Source organism: Saccopteryx leptura, chromosome 5 (genome assembly GCF_036850995.1).
Source record: "Saccopteryx leptura isolate mSacLep1 chromosome 5, mSacLep1_pri_phased_curated, whole genome shotgun sequence".
NCBI lineage: Eukaryota > Metazoa > Chordata > Mammalia > Chiroptera > Emballonuridae > Saccopteryx > Saccopteryx leptura.
In genome coordinates, this window is record NC_089507.1 from 27,171,004 (window position 1) to 27,197,471 (window position 26,468).

Sequence of the window (26,468 nt, forward strand, 5' to 3'; positions counted from 1 at the left end):
AATTCCACTGTCCTCAGTGTATTTGGCCCAAAAAGGTCTTTGTATTTGTAAATATTTTAACTTGATGTATATGTTCCCGTAGGGACTGAAGTTTGACCTTGAGACATTTTTCAGTTAAGTTTGCTTCGTTTGGGGGTCAGGCTTGGCACCCCTCCTTTAGTTGCGTGCCCCTGTGAGCTGCCAGCTCCAGCAGGCCTGTGTCAGACCTGGGCTGCTTCTCGGTCTCCTGCTCTCCCTTCCTGGAGGCGGGCGGGCTGGCTTCCTTTGCACCTCTGCCGTCAGCCTGCCTGCCTGCCTGCCTGCCTGCCTACCTGCCTGCCTGCCTGCCTTCCTACTCTCTGCCTGAGAGTTAGTGTATCCTAAGGTCCCATCTTTGCCCCATTCCTTGACTTTCCCTTTTTCTCTTTCCAAGGTGTCAGTTCCCTCCTGTGTACGAGCTCTTGACATCCGACTGCATCTTCTTAGGGGCCAGGCTCCCTCTCTAGGGTCCACCGGCCCACCAGATGCCCTGTCTTTCAGGTCCTCCTGGTCTTACTCAACATGTACAAAAGCAGAACTCCTTGCAGTAGTTCCCCAGATCTGTTTCTCCTCTGCATTTCTGATGTGGGCTAATAGCATAATCATCTACCAAGAAGTCGAAGCTGTAAAAAAAAAGAGAGAAGTATAAGCTCTGAAAGTCTTTAATACTCTCATTTCCTCTTTCCAGGTAATCGCCAAACCCTTTGGATTCTGTCTTCCAGAATCTTTTCTTCATCCTTCCTCTTGATCTTCAGTGACTGGTTCTCAGTTCAGGCTCTGAGCAGACCCCGTGTCAGTTCTCGGTACTCTGGTCTCTTCCCAAGCAGGGCTGCCTTGCATTCATCTCACATTTCTGCATCTTTGCCTCCTGGCATCGAGTCATACCTGGAAAATGTTTGGAAATAAATGAAGTAAATGACCCAATTCTCTCATGTAACAAGTAACAGTGTAGGTGAGTCCAGGACAGAGTTATAAAGAATGGAGAATTCAAGATTTCCTCACAAGTGGATATTATGCCCTCATTTTTCAGAAAACAGTGCCTAGGTCTATTCTGGTGAAGGAAACTGAACAATCAATAGAGTTATACACAGTTATGCACATTTAGAACCCACTTTTTATTTAAATAGGTTCCTAGTATACTTGAATGATTTATACTAGTTTTTAAAAACTATATATTTTATTGATTTTAAAGAGAGAGGAAGAGAGAGAGAGACAGAGACAGAGACAGGAACATAGATCTGTTCCTGTAGTGCCCTGACTAGAGATCAAACCAGCAACCTCTGTGCCTTGGACAAACCGAGCTATCCAGCCAGTAATCTTTAAACATTAGATTTTTAACCCTTATGATTTATTGTTGAATCTGTGTGTGGGAATGTACCTTCAGGTATTCTGAAATTGTTATATTCTTCTGGTCAGGATCCTGGTGATTGTTTTTAATCCCTTGTTATACATAACTCACCAAAGCCAGCTGAAGCAGGCACTGATCTTTGATTATAACATGTCACTTTCGCATTCTGATTAAAGTACAGAAGAAATTGGTGGCTGGAAGAGCTACCACAACTCAGCCCTGGTCACAGTACAGTGTACTCTGTATAGCCTGTTCTGACCCTGTGAAACGAGGGAAAAATTATGTTCTCTACTCTGTGTCTTACTTGTGCCTGTGCCCTTTATTACTGAGTCACCATAAATGCACGTGACTTCACAATTTTCTCTTTCCTTTGATACATAATGAAAGACACTGTTACTCACTTCAGATACAATGGGATGACCCGGCATACAGAAATATCACTTATTTTTAGTAAACCTCAAATGACTGAGTAAGCTTTGAATTTTCTGTTCAAAGACTGAGGGTTAATAATTGGAAAGACTCATGTGACTCTTGATAAATTAATTTCACACAAGTGCTCAGAAAAGTGACAAGGTTCCTTACTTGCATAAATTCGTTATTTTTCTTTGAAAAACATCATTATTATTTACCTCACAGAAACAACTTTTAACTGAAAAATCTTAAGCATCTTTTTTTCAAAGAGAGAAACTGAAGCTGTTGTTGCCAAGGTCCTGTGGTGACTTGTGATCAAAGGTGTGAATGGAACCAAGACTTCCCACCTCTTCTCTCTTTCCTGTGTTTTTTTCTTATCAGTGAACAATTCTTGGGCCTCCATGTGATGCATCATTAGTGGGCAGTGCAGGAGTGAGCTACAGCACAACAGATTGTGCAGATAGATGTTGATGTCTGTTGACATTTCATCTTTTAGTATCATTTAGGTTTTATGCTTCAGTAATCGATTTTAAAATATAAGATATCCCTAAAGGTATTTTTACTCTTTATTTGGTAGAATACCTTGAAAGTATATATCCTCACCTTTTATGGTAGAGAGGTTGTTTTTAAGATGTGCTTGATATGAAATTGCAGAGAGAAAAATCTTTGTGGAGTAATTGGATCTTTGGGGATTATGTCATGAACCCAGAATACAAGCATACTTTAAAAATCTATTAAAACCACCTTCCTTTACTGTATATGTTGATCTCTGACCTGAGTTGAAAAGGTTTTTTTCCTTCTTCTTCTTCCCTATAATGTTGTTAAAAAGACATCGGACCTACAGGTATTGGGCTTTAAATTGGATTTTCTTATATGGGCAAAAGGGGGAAAACTGTGCTGTGAGGTCATACAATAACGAGGCACTTCCTTATGAAGACTGGATCCATGCCTGTGCTGTGAGGTCATACAATAATGAGGCACTTCCTTATGAAGACCGGATCCATGCCTGTGCTGTGAGGTCATACAGTAATGAGGCACTTCCTTATGAAGACCGGATCCATGCCTGTGCTGTGAGGTCATACAATAACGAGGCACTTCCTTATGAAGACCGGATCCATGCCTGTGCTGTGAGGTCATACAATAATGAGGCACTTCCTTATGAAGATCGGATCCATGCCTGTGCTGTGAGGTCATACAGTAACGAGGCACTTCCTTATGAAGACTGGATCCATGCCTGTGCTGTGAGGTCATACAGTAACGAGGCACTTCCTTATGAAGACCGGATCCATGCCTGTGCTGTGAGGTCATACAGTAACGAGGCACTTCCTTATGAAGATCGGATCCATGCCTGTGCTGTGAGGTCATACAGTAACGAGGCACTTCCTTATGAAGACCGGATCCATGCCTGTGCTGTGAGGTCATACAGTAACGAGGCACTTCCTTATGAAGACCGGATCCATGCCTGTGCTGTGAGGTCATACAGTAACGAGGCACTTCCTTATGAAGACCGGATCCATGCCTGTGCTGTGAGGTCATACAGTAACGAGGCACTTCCTTATGAAGACCGGATCCATGCCTGTGCTGTGAGGTCATACAGTAACGAGGCACTTCCTTATGAAGACCGGATCCATGCCTGTGCTGTGAGGTCATACAGTAACGAGGCACTTCCTTATGAAGACCGGATCCATGCCTGTGCTGTGAGGTCATACAGTAACGAGGCACTTCCTTATGAAGACCGGATCCATGCCTGTGCTGTGAGGTCATACAGTAACGAGGCACTTCCTTATGAAGACCGGATCCATGCCTGTGCTGTGAGGTCATACAGTAACGAGGCACTTCCTTATGAAGACCGGATCCATGCCTGTGCTGTGAGGTCATACAGTAACGAGGCACTTCCTTATGAAGACCGGATCCATGCCTGTGCTGTGAGGTCATACAGTAACGAGGCACTTCCTTATGAAGACCGGATCCATGCCTGTGCTGTGAGGTCATACAGTAACGAGGCACTTCCTTATGAAGACCGGATCCATGCCTGTGCTGTGAGGTCATACAGTAACGAGGCACTTCCTTATGAAGACCGGATCCATGCCTGTGCTGTGAGGTCATACAGTAACGAGGCACTTCCTTATGAAGACCGGATCCATGCCTGTGCTGTGAGGTCATACAGTAACGAGGCACTTCCTTATGAAGACCGGATCCATGCCTGTGCTGTGAGGTCATACAGTAACGAGGCACTTCCTTATGAAGACCGGATCCATGCCTGTGCTGTGAGGTCATACAGTAACGAGGCACTTCCTTATGAAGACCGGATCCATGCCTGTGCTGTGAGGTCATACAGTAACGAGGCACTTCCTTATGAAGACCGGATCCATGCCTGTGCTGTGAGGTCATACAGTAACGAGGCACTTCCTTATGAAGACCGGATCCATGCCTGTGCTGTGAGGTCATACAGTAACGAGGCACTTCCTTATGAAGACCGGATCCATGCCTGTGCTGTCTCAGTGCTCTGGCTGTCTGTGCCTCATCCGGGTGATCGCAGAGACGCTCCTCACCGCAGTGACGAGCTCATCTTTCTGTCTGCTGCTGCTTTGAAGGACCTTGTCCCAAGCTAATGATAAGAGGGTGTAGCAGTCAGGACGGTGATCACACATGAGAGCATTTGTTCATTTTCTTGATGGTGACTCTACACTGAACCCACAGGCTTTCGAATCTCCATGGGTGGAAACCCCACTATGTTGCCATGATAATGATACCATCATGGTAGCTTACTCCTTGATCAAAACCTTGAAGTTCTCCAGTTAATACTATTTATGTAGTTAATACTATTCATGGAAAAGATGCCTTTTCCATGCAGGAACTATTAGGAAATACAGGATTCAGCAATAAATTGTCAGTTGTTATTGAAGAAAATAATGAAGTTGTGATTTGAAGAAATGTTTTATAAGGTTATTTCAGTCTTGTGTTGCCACCCTCATCCCAACCATTTATTGTGGAAGACTTTCCAAGTTACACTGCCATGAATCTAGAATAACTGCAGTGTTTTGGTGAGCCACAAGGGAGACAACTCTCCGGGAGGTGACGACTTCTCCAGATAGGACCTTTGCTTTGGAGTGGGACCAGCCTGGTTTGAATCCAGAGCTTGCCATGTTGGCTTTCGTGGATGATTGACTTAACCTTGTGGTGTGTTGTGGGCCTGTGACTTCTCTAGTGTAGCCCCTCAGATGTTGGAGGTGCTTAGTAAATATTGTTCCTCATCTCTTCTCTTGGAAAGTTATGCATTTTCTGCCCATGGGAGGGCAGAATTCTTTTTCTAGAAGTTCATTAAACAAAAGTGAAACAAATGCAGAAAAGGAATGGACAGATTTTGTTTAGAATCCTCCTTTGGAACCATGTGCTGTGGCACACGGCAGAACCCGCTGTTGGAACCATGTGCTGTGGCACACGGCAGAACCCGCTGTTGGTACCATGTGCTGTGGCACATGGCAGAACCCGCTGTTGGAACCATGTGCTGTGGCACACGGCAGAACCCGCTGTTGGTACCATGTGCTGTGGCACACGGCAGAACCCGCTGTTGGTACCATGTGCTGTGGCACACGGCAGAACCCGCTGTTGGTACCATGTGCTGTGGCACACGGCAGAACCCGCTGTTGGTACCATGTGCTGTGGCACACGGCAGAACCCGCTGTTGGTACCATGTGCTGTGGCACACGGCAGAACCCGCTGTTGGTACCATGTGCTGTGGCACACGGCAGAACCCGCTGTTGGTACCATGTGCTGTGGCACACGGCAGAACCCGCTGTTGGTACCATGTGCTGTGAAGCACAGTAATCCCTCCTTGGTATCGTGTGGTTGGATGCGCAGTGGAACCTTTCACTGGTGCAGTGGGATGGGTTGGGTAGTGGAGCCGAGGGGAAAGCATGTTGTTGGCTCTGTGTGGTGTGAGTACCACTCTTGCGTGTCCTGAGTAACACTCCTTGCTCTCTCTGCAGGTGCCTGAGATCATCAGCTCCATCCGCCAGGCTGGGAAGATTGCCCGCCAGGAGGAGCTGCATTGCCCATCCGAGTTTGACGACACGTTTGCCAAGAAGTTTGAGGTGCTCTTTTGTGGCCGGGTGACGGTGGCGCACAAGAAGGCCCCGCCAGCCCTGATCGATGAGTGCATCGAGAAGTTCAATCACGTCAGTTGCAGCCGGAAAGCCGACTATGACTTGGCCTCACAAAGCCCCGAGCCCGCTGGCCCTGCTGGGGGGCTCTCCTTCACGGATAAGGTCCGGGCGGTGCTGCAGCCGGCCGGGCCCGCGCAGCAGGGCAGCTGCCCCATGCGCAAGTCCTTCTCGCAGCCTGGCCTGCGCTCTTTGGCCTACAAGAAGGAATTTCCAGATGGAAGCCTTCGGTGTCACAGGTTCTTCAGCTCTTTTGAGGAAAACGACATTGAGAACCACCTCATCAGTGGACACAACATTGTGCAGCCAACGGATATGGAGGAAAACCGAACTATGCTCTTCACGGTAAAACGTCACCGAGCCTCACGCGCATCCCCAGTCCGAGATAACGTGTTCAAAGGAAAATCTGCTTTATTGAGCGAAGATGCTCAGGAAATTGCTTTTGGATTTATGTGCAAATCCATATATTTTTATACCGAATAATTCTTTTCTCAGGATAAAATCCTTGCTTTAGCCCTGAGCCTTTAATGTCATCAAAGGGAAACATAAAGAGAATCCAAGTCCATTTCCTGTGTGATTCTCTTCTTCCCCACCACCGTGGTGGTCAAGATGCCTTTCCAGGCAGGAAGAACACAGTTCATGTGTGTAAAAGGGACCCAAAAGGGGTGTTTTTTTTAATGTATATTAATTTCAACAAAATATTTTTGGAAAATACTTCCTCTTGACTATTTTTATCAATTTATAAAACAAATATTTTATAACCTTTTGGTAATCAGGATTTGGAGGTGACATGATATTTGAAATTTATACCAAACTGAAATATTAGTTTAGTCAACTGCCTACTCATTTTTCTCTAGGAGTTTGGTAAACTGATAATGGGCCAAATGCCAGTGCACAGTGGCCTGGGAGGATGTCCCCGGTGGTTGGGCTCCTGGGTCCCATGCTGCTCTGGGCTCTTCTGGTTGGCCTGGGCCGCGCTGGGAGTCCCCTGGGTCTGAGCTGATGGTTTTGGAGCTGTCCCAGCAGTGAATTGGCCTCTGAAGATACAGAGAACTGATTGTTCCTTGACCCCTGTCTCTGTTTTTCCTTTGGCTGAAGGCTGACCAACATTCTAGAGAGAGCAAAATCACCTTAAATCAGGTCTTGTTTTGTTACTAACTCAGGGCAGCGAACTGGCTCTAGGGCAAGGAAGCTGGCTACTCAGGTTCATGCTGATGGATATATACAGGCTTCAGAGCAAGAGAGTGAGTCAGGGTAAACAGGGCTGGTTTCTGCCTCTTCTCGTCACAGACCTAGTGTACTGAGTGATGCGCGCTACCTGGCAGTCAGCCTTGTGCTTTAATCTGTATTTCTTTGTAAAAGAAAAGTCTAATGATGTCATTGGGTAAGCTTCTCGGTGCATTTATTTTCAAGTACAGTGCTTACTGTGTGACTGCTGTGTACAGGGTCCTTGCAGTCCACTAGAAATATTTATACATCAGTGAGCGTGACAGGTGGTCTCTGCCCATGTGCACTTGAGATTCTGTGAAGAGAGACCAACAACCGACTGCAAGAAATTTATCTCACTACAGTTGTGGTAAATGCTGCAAAAGATAAGAAGAGGATGCCGTAAGAGCATCCGGGGAACCGGAAGGCTTCTCTGCGGAAGTGATCTTCGCTGAGCAGAGGTCTCAGGGTAGACAACTAGAGGAGTATCCTGGGTTCAGGGAGCTGCGGGAGAGAAGGCCCTGGGGGCGGCCCGGAGCACAGTTCACAGGCTGCCATAGCAAGGCGGTCCTGTGATGAAGGCTGTTACCTAACCCGGGTCAGTAAGACGATGTTATTAATGCTAATGCTCTAACTATAGAATGTCAGGTAACTAGTATAGGCATGCCTAACACAGTATGTACTCCACAAATGGTAGGTTATTTTAACAATAAAAAGACTTTTCAGTAAAAAAAAACCATTAGAAAAGTGTTTGGGAAGTTTTAAAAGAGAGCTTCTGTTTTCTGGAAGATTCCCGAGTGTGGAGACCACAGCTCTGTACAGAATGGGGTGTGAGGCTGAGGCTTCCCTCACTCGGATGTTTGGTCCTTCCGTCTCCAAAGGCCACTGTCTCGTGCAGGTGGACGCACTAAGTTGTCCTGCGCCACCCAAATCCCACAGGCTCAACCACAGCCTTGGACGTGACTACAGTACAAGTCAGAATTCTATAGGAGCTTGCCCGTTTTATCCTTTATTTCCATAGGTCATGAAATGAGAGTTTATGTGATGAATTTGAATTCAACTTTCATGAGAAGCTGGTTGCTTTTTTTTGTTTGTCTTTTAAGATTGGTCAATCTGAAGTTTACCTCATCAGTCCTGACACCAAAAAAATAGCATTGGAGAAAAATTTTAAGGAGATATCCTTTTGCTCTCAGGTAAATGGAGATGGGTTATTGGCTTGATTGTATTTGAATTTTTAATGCATTAATATCTGTCTTTCAACAGAAGTGCTAGAGGCCACAAGATGCATGCGTTCTAAGTACTTGTTTTGTGTTTCTGCATTTCTTTCTCCTTTGCTTTGGCATATTAAGGAAAAATATAGATATAATTTTGAATTTAAGAATTTTGATTTTAGAAACAATAACCTACTGGAGAAAATAGATTTTTCTTTTTTTTTTCAATTATTGGTGGTAATGTTCCCCAGTAGTGATTTCCAGATGTATATGTGTATGTCTGTGTCCACATTTTATATATACTTTCATATATACACATAAAAACGTTTTTCAAAATAAATACATATTTTTCCTTTACAAAAATTGATAACTTTTTTGGTAGTACCAATTGTCATTGTTTTCTTCTTCCTTAAAATATAATAGATAGTGATTATTTTTGCGGATGTTTCACTCAAAATGCTATCTACTTGAGTGCTTTCTTGATTTGGAAAACCTGTCAGTTATAAATGAGCTCTGCCAAGTCTACTCAGGATCTTTCTAACAGATATGAGGCCACTTAACGTTATTGTCTGACTATTTTTAAAACTCTGACTTCTCAGTTTCTCACTTCCATTTTCTCTTAATAAGATGATGAAAACTTCATTGTTGATTTATATCATGATCTACTTAAGAATTCTTAAGAATTCAAAAGGGATTTTTTTCAAAATGCAAAAATAAAGAATGTTCCTTAGTAAATCAAATAGAGAACCTTGTACAAAAGGAAAGTTTTTCCAAATCCTGTTCCCCTGGGAAGTAGCCTCGAGCATATGCTTAACTTGGCTGTTGGAAAACATTGACTACAACACCAGCTCCTGTCACAGTGATTCCCGTTTATTGGAAATTATTTGATCTGAAAGTGAGATTCTCTGCAGAATTTTTATCTTGACTTGCTGCTATTTTTATTGAAATGTTAATGTTAAATGTTTGCTTTTTCATTCGATAGTTTTGTGATTCCTAACCAGTGCAGTTTACAGGTGTGATAGTCACCTGAACTTCCAGCTCTCAGCACTCACACCTCTGCACCCGGTGCTCCCAGGGGATACGGACACATTCCATTTACAGACGATCTCTTGTCTTTATTAAAGTGCCTCTTAGCTGATACTTTCACAACAAGTTTAGATATTAATATTTATTAAAAAGAGCTCTTAAGAAACTATGATAGAGCTCTGGCCTTAATAGCTTATGTTGAAAAGCTTCTCTATTCTTTGCGATTATATTTTTTGACTCTTCATACCAGTTTACTTCATTATTTACCTGTTTATTTTAGCAGTACACGTATGTTTCATATCTTTTCTTTTAACCTTTGTGTCCATGTGTGTTTGTATGTGCACATGCACATGTGTGTGTATAGTTGTGCGTCTTCATTACTCTCCAGTCTGCTTTTGGTTCCAAGTAGCTTGTTATTCTTTCACACCTAAGAAAATTCTCATTTTTCTGGGCCAGCTTTTCTCCATTTCCTCTTAGTGCTAATATGAGCGTTGAAAGCTCCAGTCCTCCGAGCTTACTTTCCTTGTCGGAAAAATCAGAGTAGCATTTTAGAAGAACAGTGTTCATGTATTTGAGAGATGTTTTAGATATTTAAAGTATCTGAAAAAGTGATCGTGTTAAGGTGCCCTCTCACATTGCGCTGCGGACGTCTCAGCTGCCTTTCAGACAGGGAGGCCTGTGTGGATCCCACTCAGCGGCCCTTCCTCTCTCCCCGCCCTCCGCAGGGTATTAGACATGTGGACCACTTCGGGTTTATCTGCCGGGAGTCTTCCGGAGGCGGAGGCGTCCACTTCGTCTGTTACGTGTTTCAGTGCGCAAACGAAGCTCTGGTAAGCCTGGGCGACCCCGCCCACCCTGAGGCCTCACCGACGAGGGATTGCAGCCTGGCTCATTTCCTTTTCTTAGCGAAACCACAGCCTCATTGACATACCGTTATTCGGCTTCAATCATTCTTTCATGGTTGTGACTAATTAGCACACATCTGAGACTTATTTGGGTGTCCATGGTCAATTTTTATTATAATATTTTCAGAGAACCGGCTCGCTTGCATCCTCTGGTTTAGCAATTTAAAAAATGCCATTTTGGACTTTTGATCAGAGGAGTTGGCTTTTTCACTCAGTATTTAACTTGCATTTTTAGTGTTTCCCTTATCTCCTTTAAGAGCCTTGAGCATCTAGGTCATGTTTCTCAGATGGTAATCCTAGCAGTTATGATTATTACCCGTCAACCCGTGACCAACAGTCCAGAAAACTCTTAAAATATAAAGTCTTCCCACAGAGCCCTGAACGCTCAGCCCAGCTCGGTCTCCGGTCTCTCTTCTCTCTGATCAGGTGGATGAAATCATGATGACCCTGAAACAGGCGTTCACGGTGGCTGCCGTGCAGCAGACGAGAGCGCCAGCCCAGCTGTGTGAAGGCTGCCCCCTGCAGGGCCTGCACAGGCTCTGCGAACGCATAGAGGGTGAGTCGGGCCCTTCACGCTGTAGCAGAGCCAGTGGGTAAGGCCCCTGAACACTACATGCTGTGCATTTGTTGACAGGTTGTGCCTGACAGAGCCTTGTACTAGTTGGGATTGCTGGTGAACTTTCAGCGTGCAATGAATATGTCCCGTGTGTCAGCCATCATGCTTGGTGCTTGAGGTTCGAAGACAGAAACTCATGCCTCCCTCTGCCATCTGCCCTGCGGGGGCTCTGAGGGTCCTGGAGGACTAAGGGCGACAGGGTTACAAACGCAGTCCAGTCGTTCATCAAGGTGTGAGAGGCCAGTCATGGTGGCGGCTCTGCAGAGATCTAGTAAGATGAGAGCTAAAGAATTTTCTACTAGGTGACTCAATTCGAAAAGAGGAGAATTATTTCAGGGACCACTAAGACAGAAATCACCCTGAGCATAGCAAATTTGACTAAGCTCATTGTTCTATAATCTTCATACAGCATTAGGGATCAGGGTGGTTAACTTTTTCACAGACTGGCACAGAATTCCTGGTGGACCTGGGCAGAGACCGGTGGTTGGAAAACACTGGATGAGAAGATCATTGGTAACCTCCGCCAGAGCAGTTGGAATGGAGTGCAGGGCACAAGGACAGGTTGCAGTGAAGAGCCACTGGGGAGGAGTAAAAGAAGTGTGACTGTGTATGCACCAGTTTCTAGAAACTCCACTTGAGGAGAAACCATAATGCTAGGATTTGCAGCTATTAATTGCTGAGAACATAATCTGTGCTGGGCACTGTGCTAAATACTTTCTTTCTCATGTATTCTGACCCATTTAGTGCTCACCACATTGTCAGGGGAAGAGGGATTATTTATTTTGCACATTGCAAGGGTAAGTTGAGGACTAGAGAAGTCTAAGAATAAACTGGGAATAAACGAGTCCAGGAGTCAGACCCAGGTGGGAGAGCCCCAGCTGTTACCGGCCACCAGCACCGTCCCCCCAGGAGGAGACCATGCAGTGGGAAGGACCAGAGGACTTTGAGTTTTACAACTGGAGGCGTTTGAGCAAACTCAGAGCCTGAGTGACATCACGAGTCAGAATGGGCTGGAGGACGTCTGTCCTGAGCGGGTGGGAGGTCCTCCTGGGGCAGGGAGAAGCTCCGCCTCTCGTCTCTCGGACTGCAGGAGGGGCCCCGGGCCGAAGGTGAGGATGAAGTGGTGGCTGTGATGCTCAGCAGAGGAAACTCTGAAGTTGAGTTCATTCCTCTGTTTTCTTGATTTTGCATTTTGTTCTGTTTGTAGGAGGATTTCTAAAACATTTTGTGTGTGTGTGGTTTTGAGGGGAATCACACGTTAGCAACCCATGTTACTATAAAAAGTAAACAAATATTTAATTGCTTCCCATGTCCCTTGATTACTTATAAGCTCTACTGGGTATAAAGAAAAATGACATTACTATTTAAATCTGATAAAAAAAATAATTGTGGCAGAAATATACATAACATAAAACTTATTATTTTAACCTTTTTAAGCGTGCGGTTCAGTGGTCTTAAGCACGTTCACATTGTTGTGCAGTCATCACCAGCGCCTGTCTCCAGAACTTTTCAAACTGAAACTTATTAACCATTAACTCTGTTTCCCCCTCTTCCCAGCCTTGGCAACCACCATGCTTCCTGTCTCAATGAGTATTTCGTGTAGGTGGGCTCACGCAGTAGTCGTCCTGCTGTGTCTGTCTCATTAGCACAGCGTCTCCTGCGTTCATTCACATTGTAGCACGTGTCGGAATTTCATTTCTTTTTAAGGCTGAATAATATTCCATTGTAATGATTTACCACATTTTGTGTATCCATGCATCTGTTGGCGGACATTTGGGTCGTTTCTACCTTTCGGCTATAGTGAAAGGTGCTGCTGTGGGTGGTAGTATACAAGCGCCTGCTCAAGCGCCTGCTTTCAGTTCTTTGGGGAATATACCCAGAACTGAACTCGCTCCGTCATATGGTAATTGTGTTTAACTTTTTGAGAAACTACCATAATATATTCCACTGTGGCTGTACCATTTTACATTCCCATCAGTAGGTATTTTCACATCCTCATCAGCACTTATTGCTTTCTTTTCTTTTCTTTTCTCTTTTCTTTTTTTTTAAGATAACCATCGTCAAATTATATTGATTTAAGTGAAGTAAATTGAAATTTTTCATCTTAAGTTTTTTGAAGGTTCATTTTCTGGCATTATAGTGCTCTTTCAAAATGAATCAGAATGATTAATATTTTTGTCTGTGTTTTCCTAGTTACTATTTGCTGACATTATACAAAAATATATCTGGGAACAGGAAAAGTTGGGCTTTAACTAGAGATCCCATCTGAAGGAATCAGTAACCTTTTCCTTAGTAGTTTTCAAGATAAGGTAAATGATGAAGGAAATGTCCCTTGAGAGCTTATTAAGAAGCCAGCAGTGACTTTGACCTTGAAGATGAAGCAGATCATGATCGATAGGGCCTGGAAGGATTCCAGAGTTCCACTTCATAAATCTCTCCTTGGTCTGGCTCTGCTTTCCAGAAGTTATAACTGAAAAGTGTAATCAGGGTAGGAATCCTGCAGCTGTAGTTTTGGAATTATTATTTAATTCATCTTTTACCTGACAAAAGCTAAGCAAAGCAGAAAGCTATGCTAATGTAGAAACATCCTTCAGGTAGGCTGGTGAAGTATGGTTTGCCTACATGATGGGAAGCATTTCCAAAGGATAGCTGGCACATCGTTAGAGGCAGCCTCAGGAGGGAAGATGCTAATTATTTTATGAACAGTTTAAGGCCCTTTCTTTTTGTTCTATTGCATTCTAATCAATGTAACGAAGTGGTTTATTAAAGCTCAATTCATGTTCCCGTAAGAGTAATTCTAATAGGAACTTATGGTGTGCCTGAGAACTCCATAAATCATGGAGAGGAACAAACAAAAACAAGACTTGTTTTGTTAATTCTTATAGCCACATTATGCCCTGAAATGTATAAAACAGAATAAATACGCAGGACGTATTGACTACGTTGGAAACTCCACTGTAACGTGCACTTACAGCATGCGAGAGGTGCAGCTGTGCTCGGGTCTGCATTTGAATTGTGTATCACTGCTAAGAGTATTTTTTTTATTTTAAAGTTTAGAGGAGCGTTTTCAGAATTACTAAAATGTATTATGCTTTCACTAAAGAGGAAAGAAACAGTTGAACTGAGGCTTCCTCTTTCCCCTCTAAGTAAACTTACCCTCTAAGTAAACTTGCCTCCGGCAAAGCCACGCCATTCGTCAGAGCTCCCCTGAGGCCATTTCTGCACTGACAGTGAAGGTGGCTCACAAGGGGGCTGCTGGAATTGTAGTTGGGAATGCCCTTGACCCTGTTACCTTCCTGCTGCCTCCCTTTCCCCCTATAAAGCCTTTTGGCATCATGTGGGGAGTGCGCCATCTTGCCGTAGAAACCACCCAGGAGGTGCTGAAGGTGGTGGGGAGCCACGTGGCAGGTCTGCAGTAAGCAGACTGGCCCCGGGTGGGACCACCTCCGCTTTGAGTTGGGGCAGGAAGAGGCGAATGCACCAAGGCATCCTGAAGACAAGGAAAAAGCTTGTCCAAGGATCTCTTCATACCGGCCGAATAGGACGAATCGCTTATACTGCATGATTTCACCTAAGAGTGTAAGAAGTGTATAACTTGTCTAACTCTTAGACTTTGAGGTTTCTCTCCATGTATGAACATCTCATCAAATAATGCAGTATGTCCAAACAAGGGTGCTTACACTGTGTCAGAGACAATTACTGAGGGCTTATGTTACAATAAATTTAAATACTCATGGGTTCAACGTTAAAGAAGTTAGTACAGTAACATCAAGTATTTGTCTCCTTGGCTTCTGTGACCTGACATCTTGCCAAAGGAGCACCTGAATTTGCTCTGACAAAACTCATCTGGCCTTTCTGCACTTTTACCCAGCTGCGAGTGGATGTACTTTGGTGGTGAAGCCCTCCTGTGTTAGACAACCTAACTCTGGGTAAGAGGGAGGCAGTGAGCGTTTCAGAGTGATCTCTGGAGGCGAACAGACATGATTCATATTCTAACTCTGCCCCTTACTTAGCTGGTGACCTTGGACAAAACACTTGACTTCACTGTGCCTCAGTTTCTTCATCTATACATTGGGCTGCTAAAAATAGTATCTGCTTCAAGGATTATTTTGAGGATTAAATGAGATGGTGGGAATAGTGTTGAGTAAAGTGGCCTAGCAATCACTGAAGACATACTGGCCTTTATTTTCACAGGGGCCTCTTAGCGTTCTCTCAGCAAAAAAAAAAAAAGTGGGAGGGAAGGACTTCGGAGAAGTCCAGACGGCTGCAGTGGTTTGAATCTGGGCAACATCCTGGCCACCACCTGTTAGGAGGGAGCTGGCTTGGATGTTGGTCAACTCCTGACCTGGGACAGGTCACCTCGACCTCAGCAAACTCTTCTGTGGAAGAGACATGGTTTCCAAGTTCCTGTTCCAGATTTGAGAGGATCGCTTGGTGGTATAAGTGCATCCGCACTGTGCTCCAGAGGCTGGAGGGCAAGGCCACACCCCTGCCCAGGGCCACACCCCTGCCCAGGGCCACACCCTCTGGGAGAAGAGAGTGGCAGGTGGATGAGGGAAGCCTGCCCTGGAGTACGAGTACCAGCAGACCTCAGATGTGACGGGTTCAGCCCAGACCACCACAATAAAGCAAGGACCACAATGAAACGAGCACACGGATATATTTTGGTTTCCCATGCGTATAAAAGTTATGTGTACACTATATTGTGTAATAGCAGTGTGTCTCAAAAAATGTACATTCCTTAATGAAAAATACTTTACTGCTAAAAAAAGTACTAACACTCATCTGTGCCTTCTCTGAGTTGTAACATTTTTGCTGGAGGTTGCCACAGACCTTTAATTTGTAAAAAATGCGGTATCTTCAAAGCACAGTCAAGTGAAGTGCCGTGAAAAGGCTGTGTCTGTCGTGCACAGCGGGTTTCTTCATGGTGGTTAGGGCGGTCAGTCCTTTTCTTCCAAATCTCATCATGTGTAGCATTTATCTTGGGCACCAAGAACAGGCAAAACAGGGTCTGAGCTATATATATATATATATGTGTGGAGAAAGAACTTTGTGGAATATCAGACGCTAATGGGCACTAAAACTATAACTCTGTTTTTATAACTTTTCTCAGAATCCTCTGTAATAGTAACTAAATTGTCTTAAGATTATTAATAAGCAAGTGGTGGTAAAAGTATAGCCCCATGACTCAATTTTATGTGAAGGAGTCTAACATGCAAGAGATAAGTGTTGATCACTTTTCTTTTTTCTTTTTTTAGTTAAGTAAGAGGAAGGGAGATAGACTCCCACATGCACCCTGACAGGGATCTATCTGGTGACCCCCATCTGGGGCCATGCTTACAACCGAGCTATATTTAGCGCCTGAGGCGGAGATTCTACCAAGCCATCCTCAGAGCCCAAGGACAACATGCTCGAATCAATTGAGCCATGGCTGCAGGAGGGGGAGAAAAAGAGGATGGGGAGGGGAGAAAAATCAGATGGTTGCTTCTCCTGTGTGTCCTGACCAGAAATCAAACCCGAGACATCCACACACCAGGTCAACGCTCTACCACTGAGCCAGCTAGCCAGGGCCGCTGATCACTTTTCAGATGGAGTAGTAGTCATTTCCTAAGAAAAGTGTCAAGTTCATTTGTAAATGCTCATGGGAATTTATCATTTTTTGAGGACTGTTCGGACTGTGTGAGGTGTTTTAACTCAGAGAGGTGGCCAGAAAGTCACTTGGAACCACACAGACCTGAGGTAGAGTCCAGGGTGGTAGTTTGGGAAATTGTGTAAGCTCTCTGGGTCTCAAGTTTCCTTGACTGTAAAATGGAGACAATCAAATTCTCTTCCTCAGATTGTTCTGAGTATTAAGGTTATGATGCAGGCCTGAGGACTGAGATCGTGCCTGGCACTGTGAGGACTTCACTAAAAAATACTAGTTTTGTCATTGTCATCCTCATCAACATCATTGATTAGGATTTCCATAAATCCTCCAGAGCCTGAAGTGGGTGGGCCAGATTGTGAAGGGCATGAGTACAGAAGTGTTCGCTCTGCTTCATAACTTTTACATGTGTTTTCATCTCTCTCTTTTTCTCTCAATAGGAATGAATGCTTCTAAAACCAAACTAGAACTCCAGAAGCACCTGACGACATTGACCAATCAGGAACAAGCAATGATTTTTGAGGAGGTGCAGGTACAGTTCCAGTTTTTATTTTATTTTCCATGTGGAAAGAAAAGGCAGCAGCTTACGTGAGATGTTGTGAGATGTTGCTTATACAAAATAGGAAACCCGAGCTGTCCCAGCCCCAAGGAAGGGGTCCCAAGGTCCTCTGGGGTTCAGCTTTGCCCACAGAGGGACCAGGTGAGAGCTGCGGATTCACATCAGGCCTTGGTTTTCATGTGGAGACAGTAAAATCAGGGGAGCACTTCCTTAAAATAATATTTTAGAATGAGAGGAAGGGAATCATAAAATGGAAGGGCCTCCGCCTGGGGGACAGAGACCTGGCCTTGGCTCCCGAGCACCATCTGCTCCATGGGGGAGCTCCGCCAACCCTCCTCAGGCTGGGCTTTGGCCCTGAGTATGCGAGCTGAAGGAGGTGATGTTCTGTATATGAAATTGAACTTTGAAGTGTTCCTCCTCTCTTTTATTTTTATATTTTTTTGAAAATAAATGTAGATGACATTGTCTCCTTAGAACGACATAACGTATCATACCTAAACAAAGTGCAGAACAAAAACCAAGCTCGTGGGCTTTCTGCATGAGCCCTGGAAACCGCTCTCATTCTTGCATTTAGATGCAGCGTCTCTGGGGAAACCACACGGCGTGTGCTGGCACGCCTGTAGTCTGTTCATTATGAATCTTTAATGAGCTCATCAAAATGTGCGTGTCTGCTGTAGCCCAGGGGCGTTTTCTGTGGCTTCCTGGCACTTTTCTAGGGACTAAAGCACATCACAACAATAAATATCTCTTTTTTGAGGGGGAGGAGTGTGGCAGGGGTCCTGCAAAGAAAGGACGTTATTATTAAACCACACAAGAAGGCTCGCAACTCGCCCTCGTCAAGGGGGGAAACAACAGTCAGGGCCCACAATCTGTTTTCTGTTAGTGAGAAAGTTGAAAGTCTCGTCTTTCTTGTAATCATGTTATAAGTCCTCCGAATCTCCTCTTCTTCCGCAGCAGGATTGGCATATGTTAGTATAATAGAAGGAAGCATAGGAAGATTTTTTTAAAAATTTAATAAATAGCTAAGGATGTAACTTTCTTGATTTCTAATTGGCTTTACATTTTCTTGTTTTCTCCAGAATCAACTTGAGACACACCATTTTGTTTTCTTCTTACAGGATCTTTAGAGTTGAGGCCACTGTATGCTCAGACAGACTTAGTGTTATTTGTACTTGGAATTCATAAGTGGATAAATGGATGGCAGTTGCTTCTGATCGTTAACGCGGTTGCAGTGGAAGCCAGGGCCGTTTTCGTCTGCTACGCTGGCCGGTGGCCGCCCAGAGCTAGCACCTCGCTGTGGGAGCGTCTTTCCCGCAGGCATCGACTAGGGTTCCTCCCCCGATGCGAATTTTCTTTTTTAGACAGACAACGTCTTGTAGCTTTCCCCCAAATAGTGCGATGAATCAGGACAGGAAATACACAAAAACTATTTTTCAGCAGCGATGAGATGTTTCCAGCGGGCGTCATTCTGAGATTCTCTTTGACCTGCACAAGTTTTCAGACACTGACTGTATTATGGCACATACTTTAGAGAAAGGCAGTGACACAGTTTTATTTCTAAAAAATGCATTCCTTTAATATCCTGGGGCCCCTATGTGTTGTCCTTGAAGGCTCCGTAACTTTTTGATTGGTTTAAATACCACAGGGAAGCACTGGGTTAGAGAAGCCAGCTCAGACTTTGTCCGCCATCTTTGTAAGTACGACTCCTTCTTGAATGATAGAATTTGACAAGGGTCTCTTCTTCTGGTCGCTTATTGATCGTCTGGTTAAATGATTTCCTCAACGACTATTTGTTGTTTTTTGTAAAACATTTTATAAACCAAGCCACTGGTTTCCTTTTAGGAGCAGCGCCTGCTAATGTGCTTGAAAATCATGCATTTCAAAAAGATCATAAAGAAAAAGGTGGCTCTGCAGTGTCATGAGTCCTCCTATAAATAGAATGACTAATATTTCCCTTCATACAATCTTTCCTGGAAGTAATTTGTTTCTGAAGAACTCTCCCAACGTACATTTTCATAAGACAAATATAATTGCTATTGAAATTAATGATACACAGTTACTTAGTTATTAAAGCAGAGGTAGTCATGGTTCTGTAAATAAATGTTTAATGCAAAATAAAAGGCAAGCCAAACAGAACCATAAAGAAAAAGGGATGAGTAATTGTCATGCTGATGATGCTGGAGGTTATCACAGCTGCCAACATGCCGACTTCCCTGGGAGAAGAATTTTGTGCTGGGTGGGCGTCAAATGAGTTTGTACATATGATATATATGTTTGCTCGCTTGTGATTTATGTTGGGTGTAGGGGACAGGCTATAAGCAGGCTAGGTTGTTGTAGCCTAAGGTTTGGTTTTAGGACTAAGCTTTTCCCCACACCCTTGACTGATTGTATGATCTGGGTGGTGCACTCTCATGAGGAATCCAATTATGCCTTGGATAAGTGACTTTGTATCAGAGACTTCCTTGTTTGTATATTGGATTGAGGGATTTTGGTTTTCTACACTATAAAGTGGGACAGACCAGGAGCTGGCACACACAGTTCCTGCTATCACAATTGCAGGGGCTTCCCTGATCCCTTGCCCTTCATGGGAAAAGCTGGTTTTCTGCTTTTCCCTTGTCTTCTTTTGTGGTTTGCCTGTCTTGGTGAGACACCAATAAATAGGATGGCCCACCATCCTCCGACTCCGCCATTTCTTTATCGTCTGCCCGAATCCAATGGGAACCTGCATGTGAATGGCCACAATGGCGGCTCCTGGCCTTACATACCCCTTCTCTCTGGAGGAGGACCACGATGGCGCTGCGGAGCCACCTTCTTGTCTGTGATCTGTTTGGAATGTGTGGATTTCGAACACATCTAACTGGGCAGATGGGAAGGTGTCTCCTGAGGTCTCGCTGTCTCCTCAGACCACTGTGTTGCTGGCTAAGAGGGCCCCATTCAGGGTCCTCTCCAGTAGGGAAAGTTGCTTTTAAGCCAAAGTCAGTCTAGTGAAGAAGGTGTCCCAGAGTCTAATTGAACGAGTGCATTTCAGGGAGTGCCTTAACTAATACTGAGTAGATAAATCAAGTGGGCTTCTACTCAATAGGCATCAGTAATGGATTCAGTAACCTGACTTTTCACCAGTTAAAGATGAATGGTTAGAAGAGCTGTTTTTTTACTTTGTAAGGAATATATCAACTTCGTTGATTTTTCATGGTTATAAAACTATTTCTTATAGGATCTGATTATAATTTTTTAAAAAAGATGTCAGAACCCGTTGTCCAGGTGAGCACTGCCATTTTAAGTGGTTTCCTCAGAAGACCATAGGCTTTCTCGGCATTCTGCGTCCATTAGTCACTGATGGGAGTTCATTTTTAACTGCTTTTCCAGCCGGTTTTTAGGCCCCTCATAGAGGTAAAGTTAAGACACATACAACAAAATGGACTTTGTTATTCAACAGGCAATTCATTTTTTTGTTTTTGTTCTTTTAATAGATGTAGAACATAACCACAGAAAAGCACACAATTGAGCAGTGTGCAGTTCAGTGAATTCTTTTTTTTTTTTAATTTTTAATTTATTTATTCACTTTAGAGAGGGCAGTGGTGGGGGGAGAGAGAAGGGAGACAGAGAAAGAAGAGGGGAGGAGCAGGAAGCATCAGCTCCCATATGTGCCTTGACCAGGCAAGCCAGGGGTTTCAAACCAGCAACCTCAGCGTTCCAGGCCGACACTTTATCCACTGCGCCACCACAGGTCAGGCTTCAGTGAATTCTTTACAAGGTCACGACACCTGCGCCGCCAGCACCAAGAGTTAAAACTAGAGCGTTTCCAGCCCCCCAGAACCCCCATTGGCACCGCCCCCAAGAACCCCCATCCTGACTCCCGACACTGTAGATTAATATTGACCAAGCAAGTTAATTTTTGACTGCAAAGTGATGTTATCCAACCTGATTCCCCATCATTCTCAGACTCGTCTCTCTGACTCATGAATGTTTATAAAATGATACCACTTTTTGGAAATAACGCTTTGCCACTATAGAGGAAGGTGCAGTCACAGGGGAGGTTGGGAGGGGCTAACACCTTGCCAGTCATTTTAACTCAATAGATTGGGCTCCTCTAATCATGTTCTTTTTTTTTTTTTTTTTTTTTTTTTGTATTTTTCTGAAGCTGGAAACGGGGAGAGACAGTCAGACAGACTCCCGCATGCGCCCGACCGGGATCCACCCGGCACGCCCAACAGGGGCGAAGCTCTGCCCACCAGGGGGCGATGCTCTGCCCGTCCTGGGCATCGCTCTGCCGCGACCAGAGCCACTCTAGCGCCTGGGGCAGAGGCCAAGGAGCCATTCCCAGCGCCCGGGCCATCTTTGCTCCAATGGAGTCTTGGCTGCGGGAGGGGAAGAGAGAGACAGAGAGGAAGGGGGGGGGTGGAGAAGCAAATGGGCGCTTCTCCTATGTGCCCTGGCCGGGAATCGAACCCGGGTCCCCCGCACACCAGGCCGACGCTCTACCGCTGAGCCAACCAGCCAGGGCTCATGTTCTTTTAAGGGAGGGTTAATTTCTTGATCTTGTGTGACACCGTGGAAATGCGTTTCTCTGCTTTGGTGATGTTGCACACGCCCCATGATGTTATATCTGGTTTTCAGCTTCAGTTTTTAATGGGCAGAAACTGTGCTCAGCTGTAGCCTCATTTTCTGCCCATTTGAATAGTTTCTTTCATGTATATTTTGAGGAAAAGAAAAGTATTAACCCTCTGAGTAGTACGAACGTTCATGTACGTCCTTGTGCCTCCTGACCATCCAGAGTACGGTCAATTTATTTTTAAAATATGTAAGGCAACATTAAAAAAAAAGGCAAATGTATGTTCTTGTTCCCATAAATTGGTTATCAAACAAACATGATATTTTTTTCAAACAAACATGATTTTAAGTTAATAAAACTGTAACTGTAACTAATTTCATTTTTGGAAAAAAATCTCCTTCCCAGGGGTCACTGAGCGTGAAAAAAACTCGCTACTCAAAGGGTTAATAATGTTCTTTTATTACTGAATTCATAGCCTTTTTAGAAAATATATATATATATATTTTGAAATAAGTGATCATAAAAAATTACTCCAATAAAAATACACAATTTCTTGTGAGGGTATGCCCAAATTTGAGTGAAAAGATACAGGAGAGAAAAGAGTAGGTCACCCTCAGTACCTGGCCTGCTGCGGGGCTTCTTGTCATTTCTCTCTCTCCTCATTTCTGGACGTAAAAAAAAATAAACGAAAATAGACTTTATTCTTCAGAGTGGTTTTAATTTTGCAGTAAAATTGGGTGCGAAGTACGGAGTGTTCTCACATAAACGTCCACCTCTGCTCCTCCCGGCCCCAGCCAGTTTCGCGTCTTAGTAACGTGATGCTGAAGCGCGGTATGTTTGTTACCATTGAGGATGCGCTATTATTAACTAAAGTCTATAGCTTGCCTGGGGTTCACTCTCGCTGTTGTACATTCTGCTGGTTTGACAGACGAATAATGACATGTACCACCATTATGGTATCACCAAGAATTGTTTCACTGCCCTAAAAATCCTCTGTGCTCTGCCTGTTCCTCCTTCCCTCCCTCCTCCCCCTCTTCCGCTCTCCTTTCCTCCTCCCCTCACCCCCTTCTCCCTTCCTCCCTCCCTCCCTCCCTCTTTTCCTCCTTCCCTTCCTCCCTCCTTCCCTCCCTCCTTCCCTCCCTTCCTCCCTCCCTCCCTCCCTCTTTTCCTCCTTCCCTTCCTCCCTTCCTCCCTCCCTCCCTCCCTTCCTCCCTCCCCTCCTTCCCTCCCTCTTTCCCTCCCTCCCTTTTTCCTCCCTCCCTTCCTCCTTTCGTCCCTCCCTTCCCCCCTCCCTTCCCGCTCCTCCAAACCCCGGGCAACCACTCATCTTTTTACTCTCTGGTTTTTTCTTTTCCACGGTGTCATATAGTTGGAACCATAAAATATATAGTTTTCAGATCAGCTTTTTCATCTCTCAGTAATCATTTAAGATTCGTCTGGGTCTTTGCATGACTTGACAGCTCTTTTCATTTTAGTGCTGAATAATATTGTTGTCTAGGTGTATCACATTTATGCATTCATCCATTGACGGACATCTGGATTACTGATACCTTGTGGCTTTTATAAGTAAAGGTGCTGTGAACATCTCTGTGCAGGTTTCTGTGTGGACATACATTTTTAACTCCTTTGGGTATATTCTAAGCAGTGCAGTTGCTAGATCATATGGTAAGAGTATGTTTAGCTTCGTAAAAAACCACCTGCTACCTCTGAACGTGGCTGTCTATTTCCATTCCCACCAACAACAGTGTAGAGTTTCTATAGTTTCCTGGGTTTTTAAACTCACAGATACCAATCACCTCCCTGGACTCAGCAGTATTAAGTTGGGTGACCACCATTTTCCTTTATTGAAGATCTGATGTGATCTGTCTCTGAAAAAACCTAGTTGTTGAATAAAACATCTACAGTTTTAAAACATCAAGGTTCACGGTTGAGAGCATCTCTTCTAGCCTCTTAAATATTTAATCTTTAAATCTGAAATTTGAAACAGAAAGACCTCAATAAAAGCAACCCCATCTAATTTTTCAGTCTTTTCCTTGAGTAACAGAAACAACTTATCTTTTAAAATGATCTTTTTCTGTAAGAGACCGAATGTTGTAAGGTCTGGGTTAGTCCTGTATTTGCTTTTACAGCCTGTGACATTAGGGTAAAATTGTTGTCGCCTAGTTAGCTGAGGAAAGAGGTTGCCAGGAGTGGCACTGACCCAGCCTCCATGCTGTGTAGCAGATCTGTTTACTCCACCCCAAGTTTGTTCTAAGGGCAGGCTAGAAGTTTGGAGTAGGGAGGTAGGTCTGGGAGTAGACACTGGATAACTGTCCATCTAAAAAAGATGTATTTCCAAAGTCTAGAGGTTAGAAGTTTTGTGTTTCTCCAGAGTAATTGAGTTTTGTTTTCTTTGAATTCAGAGAAAGTAATACATTAAATTAGAAGGTCTTCTAAAAATGAGCTCTGACTGATTATTTCAAATCCAAGGAAGTTGGGAGCTGGAGCAGACCTTCGAGTTTAATTTATGCACCATTTTCATTTGAACAAATGAAGTTACAATTAAAGGATGCCTTTGGTCACATGTCTAGGCAGCACCTAGAACCTACGTGTCCTCCTTGCTACTCCAGTGCACTTTCCACCACCTTGCCTGAAAAATAAAAGATGTGGAGAAAAAATTTTAAATAGAGAAATATTGAATCCGTGCCATAACATTTTAAGTGCAAGTCCATGCCTGTGGGGCTTACAGAAAGTGCTTCCTGGCGAACACATCTGACATGTAGACCCGTGACCCTAGGTCCTGTTGTTCTTTTCCTTTCCATTCCACTAACCATAAGAGTTTATAGATGTATAGCCACGACGGCTCTTGACCTCTGGGTGTTTACAAAGATTTTGTTCTGTTCTTTTGTTTTCAAGATTATTTATTTATTAAATATTTTGACTCTGCCTTATCTGATGTAAAATATTTATTTTAGGTATAAGGACATCAGAGGTCAAAAGCTAAGTTTGACCTATGGCTCCATATTCTGTTTCTTTTTAAAAATTATCTCTACTTTTGGGACCATTGGTGCCCCCTAGTGAGATGTTTGGGTAAAGGCAACAGGGAATGGATGGATGGATGCTGTTAGTGTTTCCAGAAAGAGGGTTTAGCAGTTTTGTTAACAATGAAAAAATAAATGCAATACATTCTTTTTTTTTTTTTAAAGAAATTGAGACCAAGAAATGAGCAGCGAGAGAATGAATTGATTATTTCTTTCCTGAGATGTTTATATGAAGAAAAGCAAAAAGTTCACGTCCATATTGGAGAGGTAAAGCAGGTATGCCCTTTTTTCTCTTCTTATAATTTTACCAGGGCGCTGTGCAAAAGCATCCTGAGGATTTTATGATGCTCTGAAATGTGTATTGTCCCCATGTGTTACTTGTATTTGTTACACATGTTGGGAACATTGGGAATATCCCGACCGTGCTGGAGAAGGTGAGGGTTCCTGCCTTGCAGGTGGGGTGGGCAGCGCTCTGGCAGGAGGCGTGGTGGAGAGCGTTGGGAGTGACATTTCAGAGTGGGCAGTGCCACTGCACGCCGTCCACTGCAGGGAGCCGGTCTCTGACACCTCGCCATTCTCCCTGGTAAGTAATGGGACAGATATTACATAGCCACCTTCAGAATTGCATAAAGTGCGTGGAGGTTCTCCGTAACGTGAAGGCTGTGTGGATGCGAGCTAGCACTACAGGACGAGCAGACGGAACGGCAGAGCCTGGCTGGGTGCTCCTCGGTGTAGAACTTCCGCTAGTCCCATTCCACACCATAAAGTGCGTGGAGGTTCTCCGTAACGTGAAGGCTGTGTGGATGCGAGCTCGCACTACGGGACCAGCAGACAGAGCGGCAGAGCCTGGTTGGGTGCTCCTCGGTGTAGAACTTCCGCTAGTCCCATTCCACACCATAAAGTGCGTGGAGGTTCTCCGTAACGTGAAGGCTGTGTGGATGCGAGCTCGCACTACGGGACCAGCAGACGGGACGTCAGAGCCTGGTTGGGTGCTTTTCGGTGTAGAACTTCCGCTAGTCCCATTCCACACCATAAAGTGCGTGGAGGTTCTCCGTAACGTGAAGGCTGTGTGGATGCGAGCTCGCACTACGGGACCAGCAGACGGGACGTCAGAGCCTGGTTACGTGCTCTTCGGTGTAGAACTTCCGCTAGTCCCATTCCACACCGTGGAGGCACAGAGTCCGCCCGCCACCCTCTACTGCCCACCAGCCGCTCTGTTTGAGGGGGGCCGTGTCGGGAGCTGGGGTGTCCTGCTGGCCTCTGTCTCTGAGGAACTCTCAGTTTGGGCTTCAATGTACACAGTGTCATGGACCGTTTTTCTATGTCCTCCGGACTCTTTGTAAGCCAACTCATAATAACCAGTGTACCTTCAGAACATGCATTTTGTATTTGTTTAAATTACTTGTAGGCCAGTAAATCTAGAGAAAAATCAGTGAAGGGTGTTTTTAAAAATACTCAAATTTTCAAAAGTATATTGCCTGTTTAAAAAGCACCAAATGCTGCCTTGGCCAGATAGCTCATGTGGTTAGAGTGTTCTCCCAATACACCAAGGTTGCAGGTTCGATCCCCAGTCAGGTCACATACAAGAATCAACCAATGTGCCTGACTAGGGGTGGTAATGCGGTGGATAGTGTCGACCAGAATGCTGGGGTCCCTGGTTTGTCACTGAGGTCACCAGCTGAGTGTGGGCACGCCAGCGTGAGATGGGGTTGAGTCCAGGATCATCGACATGATCCCAAGGTTGCTGGCTTGAGCCCAAGGTTGCTGGCTTGAATAAGGGTCACTGGCT

At 44.5% G+C, this 26,468-nt stretch overlaps 1 protein-coding gene across 6 annotated transcripts in view; it reads left to right on the top strand.

Moving 5' to 3' along the window:
- The window catches only part of TBC1D1 (TBC1 domain family member 1), a 244,641-nt gene that overhangs the window by 111,101 nt on the left and 107,072 nt on the right, over positions 1-26,468 (top strand). For all 6 annotated transcript variants that reach the window (XM_066387172.1, XM_066387171.1, XM_066387173.1 and 3 more), the window contains 6 exons: positions 5,767-6,285; positions 8,250-8,339; positions 10,109-10,213; positions 10,715-10,844; positions 16,989-17,080; positions 24,845-24,955. In XM_066387172.1, the coding sequence (XP_066243269.1) occupies positions 5,767-6,285; positions 8,250-8,339; positions 10,109-10,213; positions 10,715-10,844; positions 16,989-17,080; positions 24,845-24,955 (1,047 nt within the window). The remainder of the gene's footprint in view (positions 1-5,766; positions 6,286-8,249; positions 8,340-10,108; positions 10,214-10,714; positions 10,845-16,988; positions 17,081-24,844; positions 24,956-26,468) is intronic.